Consider the following 20,296-nt stretch of genomic DNA (forward strand, 5'->3'; position numbering starts at 1 on the left):
CGAGGTGCCTGCGATCTCTCCGCGCCGCAACCTGAGGGGTGGCGGGAAGTGATGTCGAGTCCCCACTCCTGGAGAAGCGCCTTGGCTGAGGCGCCAAGACTGAGCCGACCCCCTGCCACAGGCTGCTCAGTCTTACCAGGGGTCTGGGGCGCAGCTAGAGGGCGCTGAAGGAAGGTTTTGAGCGAGGAGCCCTCCCAGCCTGGAAGAGGGGCTAATTCCCTTCCCTGACTCCCTGCAGGGCGCTCAGATCATCCATTTTATTCAAAGTTGGCATGGGCTGGAGAGGAGCTCATTCGGCTGCACAGCAGGCTTTGCATGCAGGAGGTCTGGGTTTGATCCGTCAGGGTCACTAGGTGTGGCCCCCAAACTCAAAAGTGGCACTTTCAAAAGCTGGAGGCCCCCTCTGACCTGAAACTTGGGCTCATCTGTGAGTGAGATGACTAAGCTCGTTGGGTCCCAGTTCTTCCTGTCATAGTGTCCCTTCAGTAGGTATATTTCATCTCCAAGGGCTGCTCCCCACCAAGGTGGGGGAAGGGTGGGGAGGTGGGCAGGCCAGGGCCAGCTCTGGCTTTGGAGCTGGCTTTGGAGGGGGGCTAGAGCCCGGGTGGGCAGTCAGCAGCTGGGCTCCACGTAGTTCCCAGGGAAGAATCCAGACCCCTCTGAGCTGACGCCCTCACACCAGCCATCAGAGTACCGGCGGGTGATGCAGATGACGGTCCCCTCTGAGAAGGAGAGCTCGTTGTCCTTCTGACGGGTGTATGGGTACAGTGTCACCACTGCAGGGCGGAAGGAGAGGGGGTGTGAGATGTAGGGGCTACCGAGTAGGAAGTGTTTTGTTTCTGGTTTGCTCAACTCATCAGGAAATGGGGTGGGGGGTGCGACTGTTGGCCAACAGGTGAGGCTGCTTCTGGAATGGGGGCGCCCCCCCATTCCAAGTACCTTTCTCCAAGTATGACTCTGGGACCCAGCTGGGCTCTTCATTCTCAAAGCCTGGCGGGGGTGGAGGCAGCGACTCAAATCCGTCAGCATCCAGGGCTGGGGGTGGGGGCAGGTCCAGAGGCGGGGGTAGTTCCAAGGCTAGGGGAGAGCGGAAGGGCTGCCGCAGGGCGCCAAGAACCCCCTGCACTCACCCCCGGTGAATGTGTCAGGGCAGCCCCCCATCACCACCACCTTTAATGCGATTCTCTCCAGCCCCGCGGTCCTCTCCCGCCCCGCCTCCAGCACGCAGGCGCCCGGTTGAGCAGTCGGGCCGCGCAGTGCAGGAGCTCAGGATCTGACCCCCCAGCCGGGACGCGGCCACTTAACCTCATCGCAGCCCCAGGGGCCTGTTCAAAGCTCCTCTTGGGGCGGTTAGAGGAGAAGGTGGGAGCGGGGCTTGGAAGTCCGCGAGCTGTCTGCCGCCTACCCCCCCCCTGCGGTCACCGCGGCTCCTACCTGGCGGGGCGGCGGGCGGCGGGCAGGCGGGGGCCGGTGGCGGCGGCGGCGGCGGCGGCGGGGCCTCGGCGCTGGGCAGCGGGGGAGCTGGAGGCGCCGCCTGGACCCTGGCCGGGATGACCCCGCCGTCGGCGCTGCTGAGATGCGAGAGAGCCCAGGGAGCGGCGCTCAGCGGGGTCCTTGGGAGCCCCGCACCCCGTCCCCGCCCCCACACCGGCACCCGGGACTGGGCTTACCCGGTGGACGTCAGGGACGAGGCCGAGGAGGCGGCCGAGAGTTTGCCGTCGGGCACCACTGGGACCTGCACGCGCTCGGGGATTCGGGGCGCCCTCCTGGGTGGGGGGAGAGAAGGGGGCGTGGGGGCTGTAGTGAGGCAGAGGTCCAGGGCCGGGCACGGGGCGCTGGGGGAGGTGAGTGTTGGGAAGGGGGGGTCGATGGGATGGTGGGGGTGGGCTGGCCGCGAAGCCTCACCCCAGCGTGGCGGAGGCGGGTGCGGCAGGCGCCTTGATGCTCTTACGAGACAGGGTCCCGGTCCGCGACAGCTGCGTGCTCAAATCCTGCAGAGGGGGGGAGCAGGGGACGGGGCTGACATCTATGGGGGACCCCAGGATCACCACCGCCGGGGTCCCCTCGGGGTAGACGGGGGAAGGGCAGGCGAGAAGTGGGAGGGAGGGCGCGCACGCTGCGAGTTCCCACTTCCACGTCCGGGGCCCCTTCCCCCACCCGCTCTCGCGCACAGCCTCGCTCTGGGCACCGCGTACGCAGCCCCACGGAAGCCTCGAAGTGCAGACACCGTCTGGCGTCCACTTCCTCTGCTTCTGTGGCTGCAGGGCCCACCCCTTTCCCCAGGCACCTCGGACCCCCACCCCACCCCGCCCCGCTCAGAGCTGAAGCACAAAGGAGACCTCAGCCCCAGCGCCAACTGAAAGTAAAACTGGTCAACACCTTGGGATGCCCCACTGGTCCTTTCCACACCTGTGGAACTGGCTTTGGGGAGCCCAGGGCAGGACTTAGAGTGCAAATGACTTGGGGTGCAGCCCCACCAGCAGTGAGCGCAAATCCCCATGGGTGCAGGGGAGAGGCGCCCTCTGAGAAACCTGCCTAGAGCTAACCGAAGGGTCTGAAGGACTGAGGCTAGACCTGCAGGGAAAGTTGAGAATAGCTGACCACTGGTGAGACTCAGCGATTGAAGCAGGAAGTGCCAAGGATACTGGGGGTCGCTGAGGGAGGGGGGCTTCCATCTGGTCTGGACTGTGGAAGTTCGGAGACAGGAACTGACCAGAGGGGAGTGTCCATCTTCTCCCACCTCTCAGGAGCTGGACCAAGGGGTGCGGGGGACATGCTAGTCATGCCCGCTTGCTCCTGTCCCCTTCCAGTGCCCGCATCACCTCCCTTCTCCCAAGCAACAGCTTCTCGGGGTGACTGCTCCGTACATTGACCTCAAACCTCCAGACAGAGGAAGTTGCTGTTCTCATGTGGCTGGGGAGAAGTTCTCATGCACCCCGACACCCTTTCCCCTCCCTCTTCCCCTTCCTTCGCACACACCCAGCACCCATGGTGGGGGAGGGCTAGTGCGTGGAGGCTATGCTCAGCAGCCACAATCTCTGGGAGGGGTCAGTTAGGCAGGGTAGGGGGTGGGTTGTGAAGGACACTCATTTATATGGTGCCAGGGAGGAGACCAGATCCTCATACATGCAAGGCAAGGGGCCAGAGAGGTGGGACCGTGGGTAAGGTGCTTATCTTGCAGATAGCTGACCAGGGTTTGGTCCCCACCCGGCATCCCATACGGTTCCCTGAGCACCACCAGGAGTAATTCCTGAGTGCAGAGTTGCAGGGTGTGGGAGCACAACTGGGTGTGGCATAAACTAAACACAAGCAAGGCAACCGCTCTACTGCTGAGCAGGATCTCTGGCCCTTAAGGGACTACTTTTCTTTTCTTTTCTTTTCTTTCTCTTCTCTTGTTTTCTTTCCTTTTCTTTTTTCTTTTCTTTTCTTTCCTTGGGTGTGTTTGTGTGGGTGTGGGTGTGGGTATTGAACCACATTTGGTAAGTACTCAAGACTACCAAATAGTACTCAAGACTTATTTTTTGACTCTGTGCTCAGGGATCACTTGTGATGGGGCTCAGGACCAATGTGTGGGGCGGTGTGGGGAATAGAACCAGGGTCAGCTGCATGCAAGGCAAGATCTTAACTATTTTTTTGCTTTTTTTTTTTTTTTTTTTTTTGCTTTTTGGGGTCACACCTGGCGATGCACAGGGGTTACTCCTGGCTCTGCACTCAGGAATTACTCCTGGCGGTCCTCAGGGGACCACATGGGATGCTGGGAATCGAACCCAGGGCCGCTGCCGCTGCGTGCAAGGCAAACACCCTACTCGCTGTACTATCGCTCCAGCCCCCAAGGTCTTAACTCTCTAGCCCCGCCATGAAGGATTTTTCAAAAGTGAGGAGGGGGATAGAGTGATAGCACAACAGTAGGGCATTTGCCTGAGGCTGACCCGGGTTCAATCCCTGGTATCCCACATGATCTCCCAAGCATAGGCAGGAGTGATCCTTGCGTGCAAAACCAGGAGGAAGCCCTGAGCACCGCTGGCTGAAGCTCCAAAACAGAAAACAAACCAAAATAAGTGGGGAGGAGGCAGTCCTCTAAGGTTTCCTTGGGGGTGGAGAGGGACTTAGGGTGGACCTTAGGGAGTGAGCAAAGAAAGGGATTGCGTGCAGGTGACACAAGAGAACTGAGGGCCAGGAGAGGAAGAACCCACAAGGGGAAAAGGGTGAGCATGGGAGAAAGAAGAGAAGAGGTGTCCCGCTCTTCTACCTTGATCCCATGGCCAATGTCATCGAGGCAGCCAAAGTTGAGGGGTTTCCTGTAGTAAGGTGTGAGGGGAGGCAGGCTTTCAGGCGCGATGATTTTCTGGCCGGGGGGCAGCCGCTGGACCATCGCTAAGGTGCCGATCTCCCTGCGGGCCACTTTGTCCTTGTGTATGTTCACCATCTGCAAAACAGGGTTTGAGACCATGGGGGCCGCTGCCCCTCCAGGGAAGAGAGGTTCGTGACTTTGAGGGAGGGGCAAGGGACCAGGGGAGACTGTGAGTGAGGCTCAGAGAAAAAGAATTTTGTCCCTAGGGACACATAACATTTGGGAAAAAAAAAAAAAAAAAAAAGGTAGCCAGGGAAGGATGGAGCCACTTTGGAGCAACTTCCTGGTGGGAGAGAATGAGGGTTATTATTAGCTGAGCGGGAACCAACGGAAAAGAGAAAACAGTATTGCTGGGGCTGCCGGGAAAGCACTGGAGCACCAGGTTGGCCAGGGGGCAGCCAGGGAAACTGGGAGGCGGGGGGTTGGGGGTTGAGTCTGGATTTTCAGGGAGAGGGAAGTGAATTAATTTCTCTGGGGATGTTTGAGTTCTCCATCAAAACACCAGCTTAGGCAGGGCAGGGCTCCAGGCTGGGGTGACAGGGAAGGACACGCCTGTGGCAAGCACATGGGTGATGTGTGGGGTCGGCACACGTGACTCGTGGGGCCATTCCTCTGCCAAGGATCCAGGAAGGAAGGAGGAGGGTGTGTGTGTGTGTGTGTGTGTGTGTGTGTGTGTTCAGAGGGTGGGGAGCACTGTGGGGTGGCACCTTGGGACTAAAAATTTAGTCCCACCTCGGGACTAAAAATGACCTTGCCAAGCAACCCTGTTGGGTCCATGTTATTGAGTCACTGCCTGTGTTTAAATGGAAACAGGTTCCAGCCAGTTTTCAGTATTTATTTTGAGGGGCCCCCACCTGGCAGTGGTTGGGAGCCATGCAGTGGTTGGGATTGAACTCAGGGCCCCCACACACATTAGGACACACATTGTGCTCCGTCCCTTAGCCCTCTTGCAAGCCTGAATGTGTTTTTGTGTTCCGTTTTTCACTTTTGTGATGCTGGGGGTTGAACCCAGTTCTCTTGCCTGCCACTCACGCACGGGCTTTCGTATTCAGTGTTTGAGCCATTCCCTGCAGGGCTCTGGGTTTGTCCCTGGTCCTGTGCTCAGGGGGCCATAGGTGGTACCAGGGATGTAACTCGGGATCAGACGCATGCAAGGCAAGTGCCATAGCCACTGCGCTGTCTTCCCAGGCCCTCTCTTTAGATCGAGCCGCATCCCGGCCCTGCTTTCCAACTTCCCTGGTACAACTCGGTTGGCACACTGAAGAGGCAGCGGCTGGGCAAAAACTCTGAGCCTCAGAGCTGGACGGCATTTGCACTAAGGAAAATGGGAAAGACTTGGAACTTGGTCCAGAAGCTTCCATGCCCTGTTTACCTGGCTCAGCGTGCTCACGCGGGCTTCCACCTGCCGCAGGCCAGCCGCCTGCAGGTCCAACATGCGCAGCGTGTGCCCGGCCAGGTTGCCCACCTGGTAGGCCACGCTGGCCAGCGCCTGGGTGGTGAAGGCCATGGTCTCCTCCAGTGCCTTGCGCTTGTCTGCAGCCTGCAAAACACATAGCCCGGCCTCAGCGGTGCCTCCCAGGGAGCCCTGGGGTGGGGGTGGATTCGGAGGAAGTGGTCCCCCTTTGGCGTTGGAAGGAAAGGGACCCCTCCTCCAGTGTTCAGGCTGAGCAGGGGGATATAAGGAGGCTAAAGGGTCAATGGTAGGAGGGAGGGGCTGGAATGATAGCACAGCGGGTAGGGTGTTTGCCTTGCACTCGGTCAACCCGGGTTCGATTCCCAGCATCCCATATGGTCCGCCAGCACTGCCAGGGGTAATTCCTGAGTGCAGAGCCAGGAGTGACTCCTGTGCATTGCCGGATGTTACCCAAAAAGAAAAAAAAAAAAACAATGGTAGAAGGGTAAGGAGAAGGTAATGCCCACTGGATTCTCCAAGTTCAAAAGCAGCTGACCGACCTCAGGCCCCCAATCCCGACCCTCTTAGTGGAACTTCCACTGGGTTATTGGGGAATAGGGTGGGGGGGCGGCTGTGAGTCGGACCTGGAGCAGCAACCCAGGTGGCTCTTGTGTGTGTCTCTGGCTTCAGTCAGCAGGTTGGTGTTTGGGAACCAATGATTGTGTCCATTTCATGGACAAGGAAACTGAGGCCCAGAGGGAACTGACTTCATGTGTTTACTCATCCCTCCAGTAGTTTGCCAGGACACAGAGAATCAAACCCAGATTTCTCGAGGCTGGAGTGATAGCACAGCGGGTAGGGCGTTTGCCTTGCATGGGGCTGACTTGGGTTCAATTCCCAGCATCCCGTATGGTCCCCTGAGCATGGCCAGGGGTGGTTCCTGAGTGCAGAGCCAGGAGTAACCCCTGTGCATCGCCGGGTGTGACCCAAAAAGAAAAAAAAAATCAAAACCAGAAACCCAGATTTCTCACTGCAGCATCTGCGGCCCCGGAAGCCTGCTGCTGCCTCAGTCCCCACCCTCCTTCCTACCCTTACCCCCTACCGGCCACTCCCACTTTTTTCATTGCAACAGAAGCCTAGGGGCAATGTTCCAGATCAAGCTAAGATCCTTTCCACCTCGGGACCATGCCATTCGCTGCACTTCTTTCCAGAATCCTGCTTCTATGGGGGTGTTTCGGGGCGATTCCCAGCTCAGGCTCAGGATCCCACGCCTGGCAGTGCTGGAGACCAAACCCAGAGCACCCACAGCCAAATTATGTGCTCTAGCCTTCTGAGCCATCTCCCGGGCCCTGGAATCCTTATTTGAGGGGGGAGGGCTCATCCACACGGTGCCGAGGGGCTACTTCTGCCTCAGTGCTCCGATGCGCTTCTCCTCCAGGCCCCAAAAGCCTATTATTAAGTCTCAGCTTCTCAGAGACCTTGTAGCTCTGAGTGCTCCCACCTCTGAGTGCAGTGCTCCCACCTCTGAATGCTCCCACCCCTGAGTGCCCCCTACTGGGACCTCCCCAGCCCACTTCAGTCCAGTTCTTTTTTTTTTTTTGCTTTTTGGGTCACACCTGGCGATGCACAGGGGTTACTCCTGGCTCTGCACTCAGGAATTACCCCTGGCCCTGCTCAGGGGACCATATGGGATGCTGGGATTTGAACCCGGGTCGGCCGCGTGCAAGGCAAACGCCCTACCCGCTGTGCTATCTCTCCAGCCCCATTCAGTCCAGTTCTATCGAAACTTGCTCTATGCTCTTTTCTTCCTAGTACTTAGCCCTATCGGGAGTTCTGTACCCCTTTGTTTCATTATCCATCCCTGCCGCCCCCTCTGCTTCCCTTCACACACAAAGATAAGCACAACAAGGGCAGGGAGCATGTTCATCTTATTACTCTAGAATAACTCCCAACATACTGACAACACTTAAAAATATAAAGTTGGGGGGCGAGGAGATGCTATAAATGGCGAGGGCACGTGCTTGGTATATGCCCAACTTGGATTTGATTCTGGCACCGCGTGGTCTCCCGAGCACTGGCGGGCACAGTGCTGGCCTGGGTCTTCCCGGCACTCAGGGCCTGAGCAGCCTCACATTCCAGACCTGCCAGTGAGCCCCCTGGAGCTCCTGCACCCCACTTGGGAGGATCAAAAGCAAACCAGCCAGCAAATATGAACTTGGGGGCCAGAGAGAGCCCAGCAAGCTTCACGTGGGGGAGGCCCAGGTTCCAGCACCAGACGGTCCTCAGGCACTACCAAGACAGATCCCTGAACACCAAGATAGGAGCAGCCCCTGAACACTGCCAGGGATGTTTAAAGTAGTGGGGGGAAATACATCTGGGAGCTAGAGAGGTCGCTCAACGTTCAGGAGTGAATGCTTTGAATGTGGGAGGCCCAGTTGGGATTACCAGGGCCCCCTCCCCCATGGTTCCTGAGCACTGAGCCAGGAGCAGCCTCCAGCACGAAGCTGAGACTAGACCCCCAGCATGCTGGGTGTGACCCCCCAATCCAAATTAAACACACACGCACACATACACACACATATATGTGTATATATATATATATATATACACATATATGTGTGTGTGTGTGTGTGTGTGTATACATATTGTGGGTATGGTGCCACCAGTAGGTCAACCTGTACCTGTGGGGCGAGTGCATCAGCAGTCTCATGGTGCCTTCAGACTTCCAGAAACCCCAAAATTGCTGCTGCGCTTTTGGCCAGAACCCAACAACTTGGGGCCAAGTTCACCAAGAAATTAAAGGGCCAAAAGTTAAGTATATGGGAGACACACCCACAAACTACCTCCGGCTCAACTATATTAGCTCAAAGCCTCCTCCCCTCTTGGAGAGCCTGGCAAGCTACTGAGGATATCCCACCCATACGGAAGAGCCTGGCAAGCTACCCGAGACGTATTCGATATGCCAAAAAACAGTAACAACATGCTCTTCATGTTCCTGGAGTGAGCAGACGCTTTTGGGCTACACTAGCACGCGACAGGGACGAATGGAGATGTTACTGGCACCCACTCGAGCAATCGATGAGCAACGGGATGACAGTGACAGTGAACAATGAATATATACATATATATATATATATGTATTTGTGAGTTGATTAATGATTTGAATGTGAACCCAAACACTTGCTGGGCATCTTCCTTCCTCATGCCAGGCACTGTGCCAGGGCTGACCAGAATCACACTGCCAGGCAGTGGTGGAGGGGTACCCAGAGCTGCAGAGGGAGAAGAGGTTTTGCTCAGCCTCAGGTCCGAGTGTGGGGGCGGGGGCCACTCTCCAGTCATCTGGTCCTCCCAGCAGGTGGCCTGCATGGCTGTGTTCTTGGCTGAGGCTTCCTGGGGCAGGATGGGGGCAGGGCCAGGCCCAGGGGGCAGGGAGGCAGGCCAGTGCACGGCCAGGCCGGGAGCCGCACTGGAGTCTTGCTCAGGGCCTTGGGCGCTCCTTGGGGCCTCTTAGTGGAGAGCAGGTCAGACACTGTTGGAGCCGGAAGCTGAGAGCCCGGGGCCCTCCGAGGGAGCCTCACCATGCGGGCGCCAGGGGAGAGGCCCAGAACTCTGGACAGACCCCTGTGGCCCTCCCTCAGGGACTCATCCTTCCTTTCTTTAAAAGCAGTTGTCTTGGGGCTGGAGCCATAGCACAGCAGGTAGGGCATTTGCCTTGCACACAGCTGACCCGGGTTCAATTTCCAGCATCCTATATGGTCCCCGAACACCACCAGAAGTAATTCCTGAGTGCAGAGTCAGGAGTAACCCCTGTGCATCGCCAGGTGTGACCCCAAAAGGAAATAAATAAATAAAAGCAGTTGTCTTGGTTGGGGGTCATACCCAGACGTGCTCAGGAGACCGTGGGTTTCAGGGATTGAACCCAGGACCCTGCTTGTAAGGTTTCTACTCTAGTCCATTGAGCAGGCTCTTGTGTTTTGTCTGTTTCAGTCTTATTTGCTTGTTTCACGGGGGTTGGGCCGCACGCAGCTGTACTCCGGGCTCACTCCTGGCAGCGCTCAGCTGTGTGGTGCCGTGCCCGCATGCAGGCTGGCTGTACCTGTTGTACTATTCATTCTTTGCTTTTTCTCTCTGAATGTAGGGGGATTGCTATTTGTTCAGCCAGTGATTAAGCTGATTGAATTTGGCATGCACTCCACATTTCGTTCTTGTTCTTTGTTGTTATCTGTGGTGCCGGGGATCACACCCACGTCTTCATACACGCCGGGCAAGGGCTCTGCCGGCCATGGAGCCGCAGCCCGCTCCCATTTCTCTCATTTGCCTGAAATGGGCATCTCAGCGGCACAGGTAACCAAGAGCCGTGAAAAGGGGCAGAAACCACTGCAGACCCTTCAAACCAGAGAGGAAGCAGGTCGGTCCAGATCTTTCTCAAAGGGGGGAGGCCACAGGGACCCAGCACCAAGCACCTTCTTCTGTTTCGGTCTCCACCTGGGCTTGTCACTGCCTCTCCCGGGCTGCCGCCTCCCTGGACAGGTGGCGTGGTCAGCCCCAACAGGAAGTGTCTGCTCGCGCCTGGAGGAGCCAGGCTAGAGCCTAGACCCCCTCCTTACTCTGGTCTTAGCCCAAAAAGAAGTCTGAGGGACAAGGGATTCCAAGGCGACCACTTCCTCTTCATGCAAATCAGCCCCTGACAGAGGGCACCTTGGGGACCCCAGCCTGCCCTCCCCCACACCCCCTGAGTTTCCTGACACCTGCCTGGGGTGAGGGGGGTGGGGTGGGGAGGGAGGCGAGTGTGGGAACCAAGCCTTATTTAGAAGTTCTCACGAGTGCTTAGACCTCTGTTCCCCCAAGTGCTGCTAGCGCTCACCACCAGCACGCCCGCCCCCAGGTGTCCGGTCTGCGGGGAGGCTCCTTCTGCCCGGGGCGCTGGGGGCTGCCGCCCTGCCGTGCAGAGGCTCCTGAGCTGGCAGTGCCTGCCACCCTCCACGAGGGAGGTCTTCATCCTCCTCCTCATTGATTTGTTTTTATATATTCTTAGTTGGGAGGCCACCCCTGGGAGTGCTCAGGGGTCACTCCTGGCAGTGCTTGGGGCACCACATGCCGTGCCAGGGAGGGTCGCAGGTATCATCCCCCCAGCCCCCATCATCACCATCTTCACAGCGATCAGTCTCATCCCCCCTGCCCTTCTTCAGGGGCAGACACGGGCCGAATGTTTCCGTCCACTATTTGCACATTTAACCTGTGCGATCACCACAGAGGAGCGTGTACCAGCCGCGGGGTCTGTGAGATTGCTCAACACGCAGGAGCGGCCGACTGGAAATTGGAGTGACAAACCCGGCATGTACAAATGAGGACTCAGCTGAAGTGCTCGAGTCATTGGAGGATGGGAAGACTCGGGTGGCTGGGCCGGGGGTCAGGACATGCCTCTCAGCGCCAAGAGACCGAGTTACATCCCGTCTCTTCCATGGATGGACAAGTTGATCCCTCGATATCTGTGGTGCCGGGGATCACACCCAGGGCAAGGGCTCTGCCGGCCACGGAGCCACCGCCCACTCCTGTTTCTCTCATTTGCACGGGCAGAAACTGCCCCTGGGGGTAGCATTTCTAGCCCCGGAGGGAGAGGGGTGGCTTTCCAGAGTTTGGGGTTCAAATCCAGTTCCTGCCAGTTGCTTGGAGACCTTCAAGGGTGTCCAAGCCTGTCAGGACCGCAACCTCTGAGTGAAAGTGGGGGTGTCTCCCCAGCCAGGGCTGCCCGAAGGCACCTGGCCTGTCTGTCCCTGCCGCTTCCCCACAAGCACCTGCACCCGTTTTTTATGCTCTTTCTTTTTTATGCTCTTCCCACATGCAGATAAGGGGCTAGGGGGCAAATGAACAACCAGGGGGCCCAGAGGTCAGAGAGGAGGCGGGGGCCACGGCCCGTCTCCTACACTTCCCATGCTCTGTGCCCCCCCACCTGCAGCCGTTCCTCCCCTCCAACAGAGGACGGAAGGCCCCTTGTCTCACCAGGTGCTCATGAGGGTTAGTGAAGTGATGGGGGGAGGGAGCTTTCCTCGGTCCCTGTCCCCCTAATCCAGAAATGCACCCCCTGGCCCCCTGTACAGCAGAGACAGTGGTTGGACAGCATCACCACCTTGGTCATTGGCTCCCAGCCATCCTGGGTCCCTCCCCTGTCCCTGTGCCAGGCCCGAAGCCTGGTCTGTCTGCGTCTCTACTCTCACGGGTCCAGCTCAAGTCCACGGAAAGGTTGGACCGTCCATCTGACACGTTGGACCGTCCATCTGACACGTCACCCCGAGCCGGCCAGCAGGGAGCCGGGCCTGAAGCAGGCGTGGACAGATAAGCACCTGTCATAGAGGCTGGCCTCTGGCCCCTCGGAAGGGGTGAGGAGTGGGGGACGGGGGGCAGGAGGGGTGCCTACCTTGACGTAGTTGTCCTCACAGTAGTCGGCCACCCGCAGCAGGGCGCTGTGGTTGCCCCGCAGGGCCTCCCGGCCCGTGGGGATCTCGAACTCCTGCAGCTGCTGCAGCTCGGCCATGGCCCCTGGGTCTGGGCCGGCTCCCCGGGGAAGCCGCGGCTTTTGCACCACCCGAGGCCCTCGATTGGTCGTCTGGTCTTCCCTCCTCCGGCTGCTTCTGGTTTCCTCTGAGGGAGAGACCCAGAGCCGCGCGCTCGCTCTGAGCAGGCATGCCCACTCCGGGGCAAGAGGAAGTGTGTCCTGATGCCCCGCGCCTCTCTGTTCCCTGTTCGGAGGAAGGGGGAAGCCAGGGGCCCCTTTGGGGGCCCAGCCCCCCAATCCCTCCCGGCAGAGGAAGCCAAGGTTTGGCGGCCGTGATTGCTCTCTGGGCCTGGAGAGGAAATTGTTGTGGGGGGTGGGAGAAGAGGAGGAAGGGGGCTGGCCTGGCCCGGGGGGTGGGGATGGATTTTCCACTCAGGGAAAGAGAGGAAAGGGCAGAGGGTGGGGGCTTCCTTGGGAAACACAGGGATGAGTCACCGAGGGACGAGGGATGGGAGTGGACGGGAGTGGACGGGTAGGATATGGACACCGTCAGCCGGCCCAGGCGGTGGAGCCATAACAATAGGAAAGCGCCCCCAATGGCCCGAGGAATCGGGCTGGACACAGGAAGAGCTACGAGAAACGCACTCCCATCTCTGGAAGCTTCTGTGGCCCCGAGACCGGGCGGACATGCTCCCAGCATCGATGGAAGGAGGGCGCGATGAAACGGACCCAGGGCAGCAGGAGGCACTCAGAGCAGACGATGGGAAGGACCGGGCTCTGAGAAGGTTCCGGTTCCAGACTCACGGGTGGTTTCGGACGCAGAGGTGAAAGGAGCAGCGAGCAGGTCTCAAGAGGTAGGCGCTGTGCTTCCGACACGAGCAGGACCAGAGGCCCTGCGGGGACCTGGCGGAGGGAGCTCAGATTCTTAGATGCCCCAGAACTAAGAGCAGGGGACCTGGATCTTGGAAGAGGAGTTAGGCCTTGGCCTTCCTTCTCATCCCTCCTGCCGCCCATCCTGGGGAGAACACCGGCTTCCTGCCTGAGCAGACTGACGCCCCAGTTCTGCTCCTGGATGAGCCTTCCTGGGAGAGCGGGAGCTGGGGGTCTGTGAAGCAGCATCGCCCCCTTTGTGGTCCCTCGAGCAGAGAAAGATCAGTGTGTCAGCCCTGTGCTCAGGGACGATGGGGGACACCCACTCCAGGGCTTCCGAGGAGGCAGCAAAATGTGGGCACAGGCGTTCAGGGGGTTGTAAATTCTACCGACCAGCATCATGAAGAGGAAGGGTATTTTTCCTGGGGGAAGGAACAAGGGTGGAGCAAGGAGAACCCTGACAGTAAAGTCAAAGGGCTCCAGGGGGCGGGGCCACAAAGACATCTGGGGCCACAAAGACATCTGGGGCCACAAAGACATCTGGAGTAGTGGGGCCCGCCAGGCTGCAGGGAGGGGAGGGGCCGTGAACACAGGGCCACAGGGTGAGAACTGGCCAAGAGGAACCAGTTGGGCTTCGCTAGGCCAAGGGGATCACTAGGGAGCAGGGGGCAGGACAGATGCCTCGCACCCAGTATCTCTGCTTTGGTGGCATTCTGAGTTTGGTAACTCGGGGCAGAGGATGGACTTAGGACCCTGAGCCTATGATCAGCTTAGGCTGCGAAGATTTGGGCTTCCCAACCATCTGCTTCATCCAGAGACTTCCAGCAGATGAGGAGCTGGGAGACGCCAACACCATCTTCACGGGGCCGGGGAGAGTGATTTGAAGCGCGTTCTTCTCTGGCAGGTGAGGGGCTGAGGTTGCCCTGGGCTGGGGTCGAGTCTTTGAACCAGTGAGGTGAGGCATCCGGCAAGAGACGGGCCTTTAGGACAGCCCGTGGTGGTGCTGCTACTCTCAGTAACCGGTGAACGGTGAGGTGCCGGAGTCGCCAATGTTGGCTATGGATTCTGTCCTCAGCGCAGTGATCATCTAAAATACATTCTGTTGGCTGATGATGTGACTGAGTGGTAGAAGCCCGCCTTGCATGCACAAGTCCCTGGGTTCCAACCCTGGGCAATGCACACACAGGCACGTGCACACACATGCACACACAAGCATGCATATACACATGTACACACATACACACAAGCATGCACACACATATGCACACACAACACCACACACACACACACACACACACACACACACATGCACAGACACTATTTTACCCATTTTGTAGGTGAGAAAAGTATGACTTAAAGAGGCTGTGAGACGTGCCTAAGTCCACACCACAGGAAAGTGGCAGGGCTGCAATAAATGCTGGAGTGTGGCAGTTCCAGAACCTCTTCTCTTAACCCCCCAGGGAGTTGAGGACAGGTCCTGGAGTCAGGAAAGAAGGTTTAAGCACCAGCCATAGAGGCAGGCAGGGGGGTTCGGGTGGGGGTGATGGGACGGAACCTGGGGACACTGGTGCTGGGAAATGTACACTGGTGGAGGGATGGATGTTGGAACACTGTATATGACTGAAATCCAGTCGTGAACAGCTTTGTAGTGGTCTAGCTCACAGTGATTCAATTAAAAAGTTAAAAAAATATATATTTCCCACTAGTGATGGGATCAGTGCTGAAACACTGTATATTTAAAGCCCAACTATGAATAACATTCTAAATTACGGTGCATTAATTTTTTAACTAAAAAAATAAGAAAATAAAGCAAAAGTATCATGAAACAGTACCCCCCAAAAATTTTTCTTTGTGTATTTCTGCAAAAGAAGAACTTTGCTTCCCAAATCTTCCTCACAGAGATCAACTCCATGCCCTGCTTCCTTCTTCCTCCACTGACAGGCTCTTGTCTGAGGCGAGGCGGCTGCCCCTGGCCAGACCTCAGGCAGGCGACAGTGAATAACCGCCCTGACAGAGGGACCTGACAGGGAGGAGGGTAGAGGTTGAGGGGGGCGTGTCCAGGGAAACTGCCGCCCCAGCTGTGGAACCCTTGGCAGGCCTAGGTCTCTGCAGGCCAGGATGGCCCAGGACCTCAGCGAAAAGGAGCTGCTGAAGATGGAGGTGGAGCAGCTGAAGAAGGAAGTGAGGAACCCAAGAGTGCCGGTGAGTCCCCCTCCCGTTCGCCATTCTCCTCAGGGGCCTCAAGGACTTCTGGGAGGAATGGTTGGTGGGTGGGGGCTCGGCTCTGGACAGCAGAGGGGTCTGGGGGTCAACTAAGAGGTGGAGACTCTGGGAGGTGCCGAGGCGAGAGCCTTGGGCAGCTGGAAGGACCCCAGTCCCAGCTGGCTGTCCCCAAGTGGAAGTCATCCTCGGGGGTCTCGACCTTTACCCCTGACCCCTTTAACTTTCTCTCCCCATCCTGCCAGGCCCCGGTGTTTTCTCAATGGACCTGAAGCCACAAGCAAGGGCTGGAGCTCTCCTTTTTTAAATTTTGGGCTTTTTTTTGTTTGGTTTGGTTGGTTTTCTTGGACCACACTCATCTCTGCTCAGGGTTGCTTCCGGCTCAGTGCTAAGGGAGCCACGTGATGCAAGGGATGGAGCTGAGGACTCCTGCACGCTAAGCGGGAACTCAGCTATGGAATTATCTCTCTGGTTCTCCCTCTTTTACTTTCCCACAGATTTGTTTGTTTCTTTCAGTTTGCTTTTTTTTGGCGGGGGGTGGGGGAGAGAAGGGAGAACACCTGGTGATGCTCAGGGCTTACTCCTGGCTCTGCACTCAGAAATCACTCCTGCTGGACTCGGGGACCATATGGGGTGCCGGGGATTCAACCCAGGTCAGCTGTATGCAAGGCAAACGCCTTCCCCACTGTACTCTCGCTCTGGCCCTGCCTTCCCACAGGTTTCTAAGACCGGAAAGGAAATCAAGGAGTATGTGGAGGCCCAAGCAGGAAACGATCCTCTCCTCAGAGGCATCCCAGAGGACAAGAACCCCTTCAAGGAAAAAAGCGGTTGTGTCATCAGCTGATGGCACCTGTCATCCCGGTGTCTGTCCCGCCTCTGCCCCACCTACCTGGAACCAAATGTCCTGGGACACCCCCAGGGGACCGGTGACTTTTCACCTTCCTATTGTCACAGGGCCAGGGAGGATCCCAGTGCCCTTGTGCTGTGAATTAATTCCCCAGCACCTCTACCCAGGCTTGTCTCCCATTATCTCCTCCAGCCACCGGCTCCCTGTGGATCCTTCTGGCACCCTTAAGAGAGCGTTCCTGGCTCAGCAAATGGCACTTTGTCGGGTGGCATCTGGAAAGCTGGCCAGAGTGCAGCCCTCAGGAAACGTCCTCCTAGAAGCCCTCGTTGGCTTGCCCCCACACCCTTCCTGGGAATAAGAATTTCCTTCTGAGCAGTTTGGGCTCAGGGTCAGAGTTGGCAGGGGGTGTCCTTTTCTCTGTCTCAGGTTAGGCCCTTTGGTCCTCTTTCTAGGCTTTCTAGATGGCCTGATGATGATTAAAAAGGTGTCATGTCATGACCTCCCCGTCTCTGTCACGTAGTTGAGTGTCCATTATGGGCTGGCATTAGGGGTGATGGAATGAACGGGACTAACTCGGCTCCTTCTTCCATGGGACTCAGCAGAGAAGACATAAAACCGTCCCCGGTAGATGTATAAGCGTGGGGAAGGGAAGTCCTGTTTGCACAGGAGACCAGCCCTAGCGCAATGAGCAGGGCCTTGGGGGCTGAGAGGCTAGAGAGGAGTGTTTGTGTGTGTGTGTGTGTGTGTGTGTGTGTGTGTGTGTCAGGGGGAGCCTGAGGCTTGGGGAGGGAGAGGGATCAGGTTCTAAAGGAGCTTTCCCTGAGCCCTGCAAAGCGCTTTCTTCATCAGTCTCAGGCGCTGAGAAATCTCTGGAGGCTGCTGGCTTTGATGCACAGCAGGAAGCCGGGGGTCCTGCTAAGGACTGGGAGGGGAGGCGGGCTTCAGGGCTGGAAAACAATGCCCAGGTGCATGAGCAAGGAGGTCACCCTCTGAAAGAGCCCACAGACACGCACCGGGCAGACACGCCAGCGGTGCAAGAGAGAGGTCTGGGACAGAGGGGGCACCGGAGGGCCACCTGGCTCAGCCAAGAGGGTGGGCGCATTGCATGCCCAGAAGAAGGGCAGGAAAGCCCTCCAGAAAGGGGTGCTATTCCAGGTCTGGGTCCTAAGGGGTTCAGTTGTTAATGGGTGAATGGGTGGCAAAACTGGAAGAAGGGGCAATATAAACAGAGGCATAGGAGTGGGAGGGGAGAGCGGAGAAAGCACGCAGAGAGACAGACCGACAGAGTCCAAATGCAGCATCACTCAGATTGACATGTTGGGAAATTAATCCTAGATTTGGGGATATGCTGAGTGTGACCTCAAAGGCCCATGGCTGCTTGAGGGTTGACCCATCAAGGGACGTGATCCCTAAAGGGCCAAGAAGTCGAGTTATGGGACCGAGTGATCATACAGCAAGGTAAAGCGTTTGCTTTGCATGGGCCTGACCTGGGTTTAATCCCCGGCATCCCATATGGTCCCCCATCCCCGCCAGGAGTAATTCCTGAGTGCAGAGCCAGGAGTAACCCCTGAACATCGCCAGGTGTGACCCAAAAAGGAAAAGAAAATGAAAGAGCTTTATTAGCAACAAACTGTCCTGTCTTGGAGAACCATCTTGCTGGCCCGCTTGATCAAAGGAAGCTGTTTTAAAAGACAAAAGTTTGAAAAGTCAATTTTTCATGTGGTCCTCCCCAGTGGGACCCAGAGGGATTCTTAGGGACCCCGGGGCCTGGCAGTGCTGGGGTGGGAGTCAGGGGCACATGCGGTTCCAGGGATCAAGCTTGGAGCTTCACATGTGAGGCCTGGCTTCTTTCTTCCCCCTCTTCTCCCTTCCTTCCTCCTGTCCTCCCCAGCCTTTACCCTCCCTTCCACCTCCCTCCCTCCCTCCCTCCCTCCCTCCCTCCCTCCCTCCCTCCCTCCCTCCCTTCCTTCCTTCCTTCCTTCCTTCCTTCCTTCCTTCCTTCCTTCCTTCCTTCCTTCCTTCCTTCCTTCCTTCCTTCCTTTTCTTCCTTCCTTCCTTTCCTCCTTCCTTTTCTTCCTTCCTTTCTTCCCTTCCTTCCTTCCTTCCTTCCTTCCTTCCTCCCTCCCTCCCTCCCTCCCTCCCTCCCTCCCTCCCTTCCTTCCTTCCTTCCTTCCTTCCTTCCTTCCTTCCTTCCTTCCTTCCTTCCTTCCTTCCTTCCTTCCTTCCTTCCCTCCTTTCTTCCTTTTCTCTCTTCCTCCCCCTTCACTCCTGCTGTATTCTCCCTCAGAAGAAGTGTCCCACAGGGGTGCAGGAGTGATAGTACAGCAGGTAAGGCACCTGCATTTCATGTAGCAGACCCAGGTTAGCTCCCCAGCATCCGACATGGTCCCCTGAGCATCACCAGGAGTGATCCCTGAGTGCAGAGCGAGGAGTAACCCTGAGCATCACTGGGTGTGGCCTCAAAATCAGAAGAAAAAAAGAAAAGAAAAGATTCCACAGGGCTGCAGCAGAAAGGCAGGAGCCAAGAGGGGCTGCGGCCACATGGCTACAGATGAGTGTCTGGGGCCGCGTCCTCCCCTGGGGCACCGGCCAGTTGCCGGTGCTCTGGGCCCTGCTGTGGGAGTGGGTCTCTGCTCCTGAGAGGGAGCTCGGGCTGGGCTGAGCAGAGCAGAGGTCAGTCTCCTCTGTTCATCTCCATTCAGGGCCTGGCTTCCCCCCAAGCCCACCCAGCCAGCTAGGGCCCCGACCCCCGCCAGTCACCGGCAGAGAGCTCTTTTCCGAAGGCCAGGAGACAGCTGAGGCGACTCTCAGCTGCTCTGGGGAGAATCATTATCTTAAGAGCGTCCCAAGACAGAGACAGTCTTTTGCTTTGGGGAGGGGTGGCAAGCCCAACAGTGCTCAGGGGCTACTTCCGGGTTGCTGCTTGGGGTGGCTCCTGGCACTGCTCAGGGCCCACACGGTGTTGGGGATCAAGACACTGCAGCCCTTTGGCAGGCCCCTGGACCTCAGGGGAACCCTTGTTTGGTGCCGGGACATCAACATTCCTTCCTGACAGGCCCGGAATTTCCCGTCAAAACATTCAGAGGAGGAGAACGGAGACCAGAGCCCGGCTCTGGGGCAGCGCCACTCTACCCCATAGGGTCGCTGGTTCTCCGGTGTGGCTGCCCTTGTGGCTCTGGGGGTCGAACCCAGGGCCCCACACATGCAAGGCAAAAGCTCCGTCGCCAAGCCCTATCCCAGCACAGATCCGTGATTTTGTTTGTGGGACGCACCCGGCAGTGAACAGAGCTTCCTCCTGACCCTGCGCTCAGGGGTCCCTCCTGGGGTGCTCAGGAGGCCAACGAAGAGCTGCTGATGAAACTGGGGTCGATCAGCTGTGCGCTCTCCCTCCAGCCAGGAGCTCCGAGTTCCGAGGAGTCGGCTTGCTTCGGTAGCTGAGGCCCAGGTCTCAGACAGACACGCCTGTGAACATTCTCTGAGCCCCGTCCCCGCCTGCACCGTGGGAGTGGCCGAAACCTCATGGTTTCAGCCAGGAAGGACCATCTCCGGCTGTCATTCGGTTCTGTCTAAACAGAGACAGCAGACACCCCCATCTTTGCAGAGCAGGGGTCCCCCAGTTAGCCCCAGACACATGGACTCTCTGCATCCGGCAAGCCCATCCCTCTGCCCTGCCACCAGCTTCCAGATGATGGTCACACAGAAAACTCAGCAATCCTGGGACACTCGCCCTGGCCTTACTTCTTCCTCCTCTTCTTCTTCTTCTCTTTTATTTTTTTTTTAACTCAGTGTTTCATTTAGAGATAATTTTAGATTTATAGAAGTTACAAAGATAGGACAAAGAGTTCCCATAGCTCTTTCTCCCAGATCCTCCCGATGTCAACATCTTACATAACCAGGGCACTTCAGCAAAGCCCAGAGGTTCACCTTACTGCCACGCTGCTCGGTGAACTGCAGCTCCGTTTGGATGCTCCCCTTCCAGGAGACACACTGCACTTTGTGTCGTTTTGTTTCCTCGTGGCTGGAAAGGGCTTCTTGGCCAGACAGAGGGGCTGAGGGTACGGGTGGAGTACGAGGCATCCCATTCGTCCACGAGTCGGGCTGTGGGATGGTGTTGGCAGGGCT

The 20,296-nt window shown here is 57.6% G+C and overlaps 2 protein-coding genes across 3 annotated transcripts; one reads left to right on the plus strand and one right to left on the minus strand.

Annotated features, from left to right (window-relative positions):
• Nucleotides 1-123: 123 nt before the first annotated feature.
• Nucleotides 124-12,563, minus strand: ABI3 (ABI family member 3). 2 transcript variants are annotated; one of them, XM_055132875.1, is made up of 8 exons: nt 12,160-12,563; nt 5,724-5,891; nt 4,250-4,426; nt 1,906-1,991; nt 1,671-1,766; nt 1,435-1,568; nt 940-1,077; nt 124-776 (listed from the first exon to the last, which is right to left on the minus strand). In XM_055132875.1, exons 1-8 carry the CDS (start codon nt 12,274-12,276, stop codon nt 613-615), a joined length of 1,080 nt encoding a protein of 359 aa, XP_054988850.1. In that variant the 5' UTR covers nt 12,277-12,563; the 3' UTR covers nt 124-612. The 2 variants fall into 2 exon arrangements, with proteins under 2 accessions (XP_054988850.1, XP_054988849.1); XM_055132874.1 differs by having other exon boundaries at nt 1,435-1,571.
• Nucleotides 12,564-12,715: 152 nt separating this feature from the next.
• GNGT2 (G protein subunit gamma transducin 2) lies at nt 12,716-16,504 on the plus strand. Its single transcript, XM_055132905.1, has 4 exons — nt 12,716-13,091; nt 13,877-14,011; nt 15,204-15,309; nt 16,046-16,504. The coding sequence occupies exons 3-4, from the start codon at nt 15,226-15,228 to the stop codon at nt 16,169-16,171; spliced, it is 210 nt and encodes a 69-aa protein (XP_054988880.1). The 5' UTR covers nt 12,716-13,091; nt 13,877-14,011; nt 15,204-15,225; the 3' UTR covers nt 16,172-16,504.
• The last annotated feature ends 3,792 nt before the right edge of the window (nt 16,505-20,296 follow it).

This window comes from Sorex araneus, chromosome 3, assembly GCF_027595985.1.
Source record: "Sorex araneus isolate mSorAra2 chromosome 3, mSorAra2.pri, whole genome shotgun sequence".
Taxonomy (NCBI): Eukaryota; Metazoa; Chordata; class Mammalia; order Eulipotyphla; family Soricidae; genus Sorex; species Sorex araneus.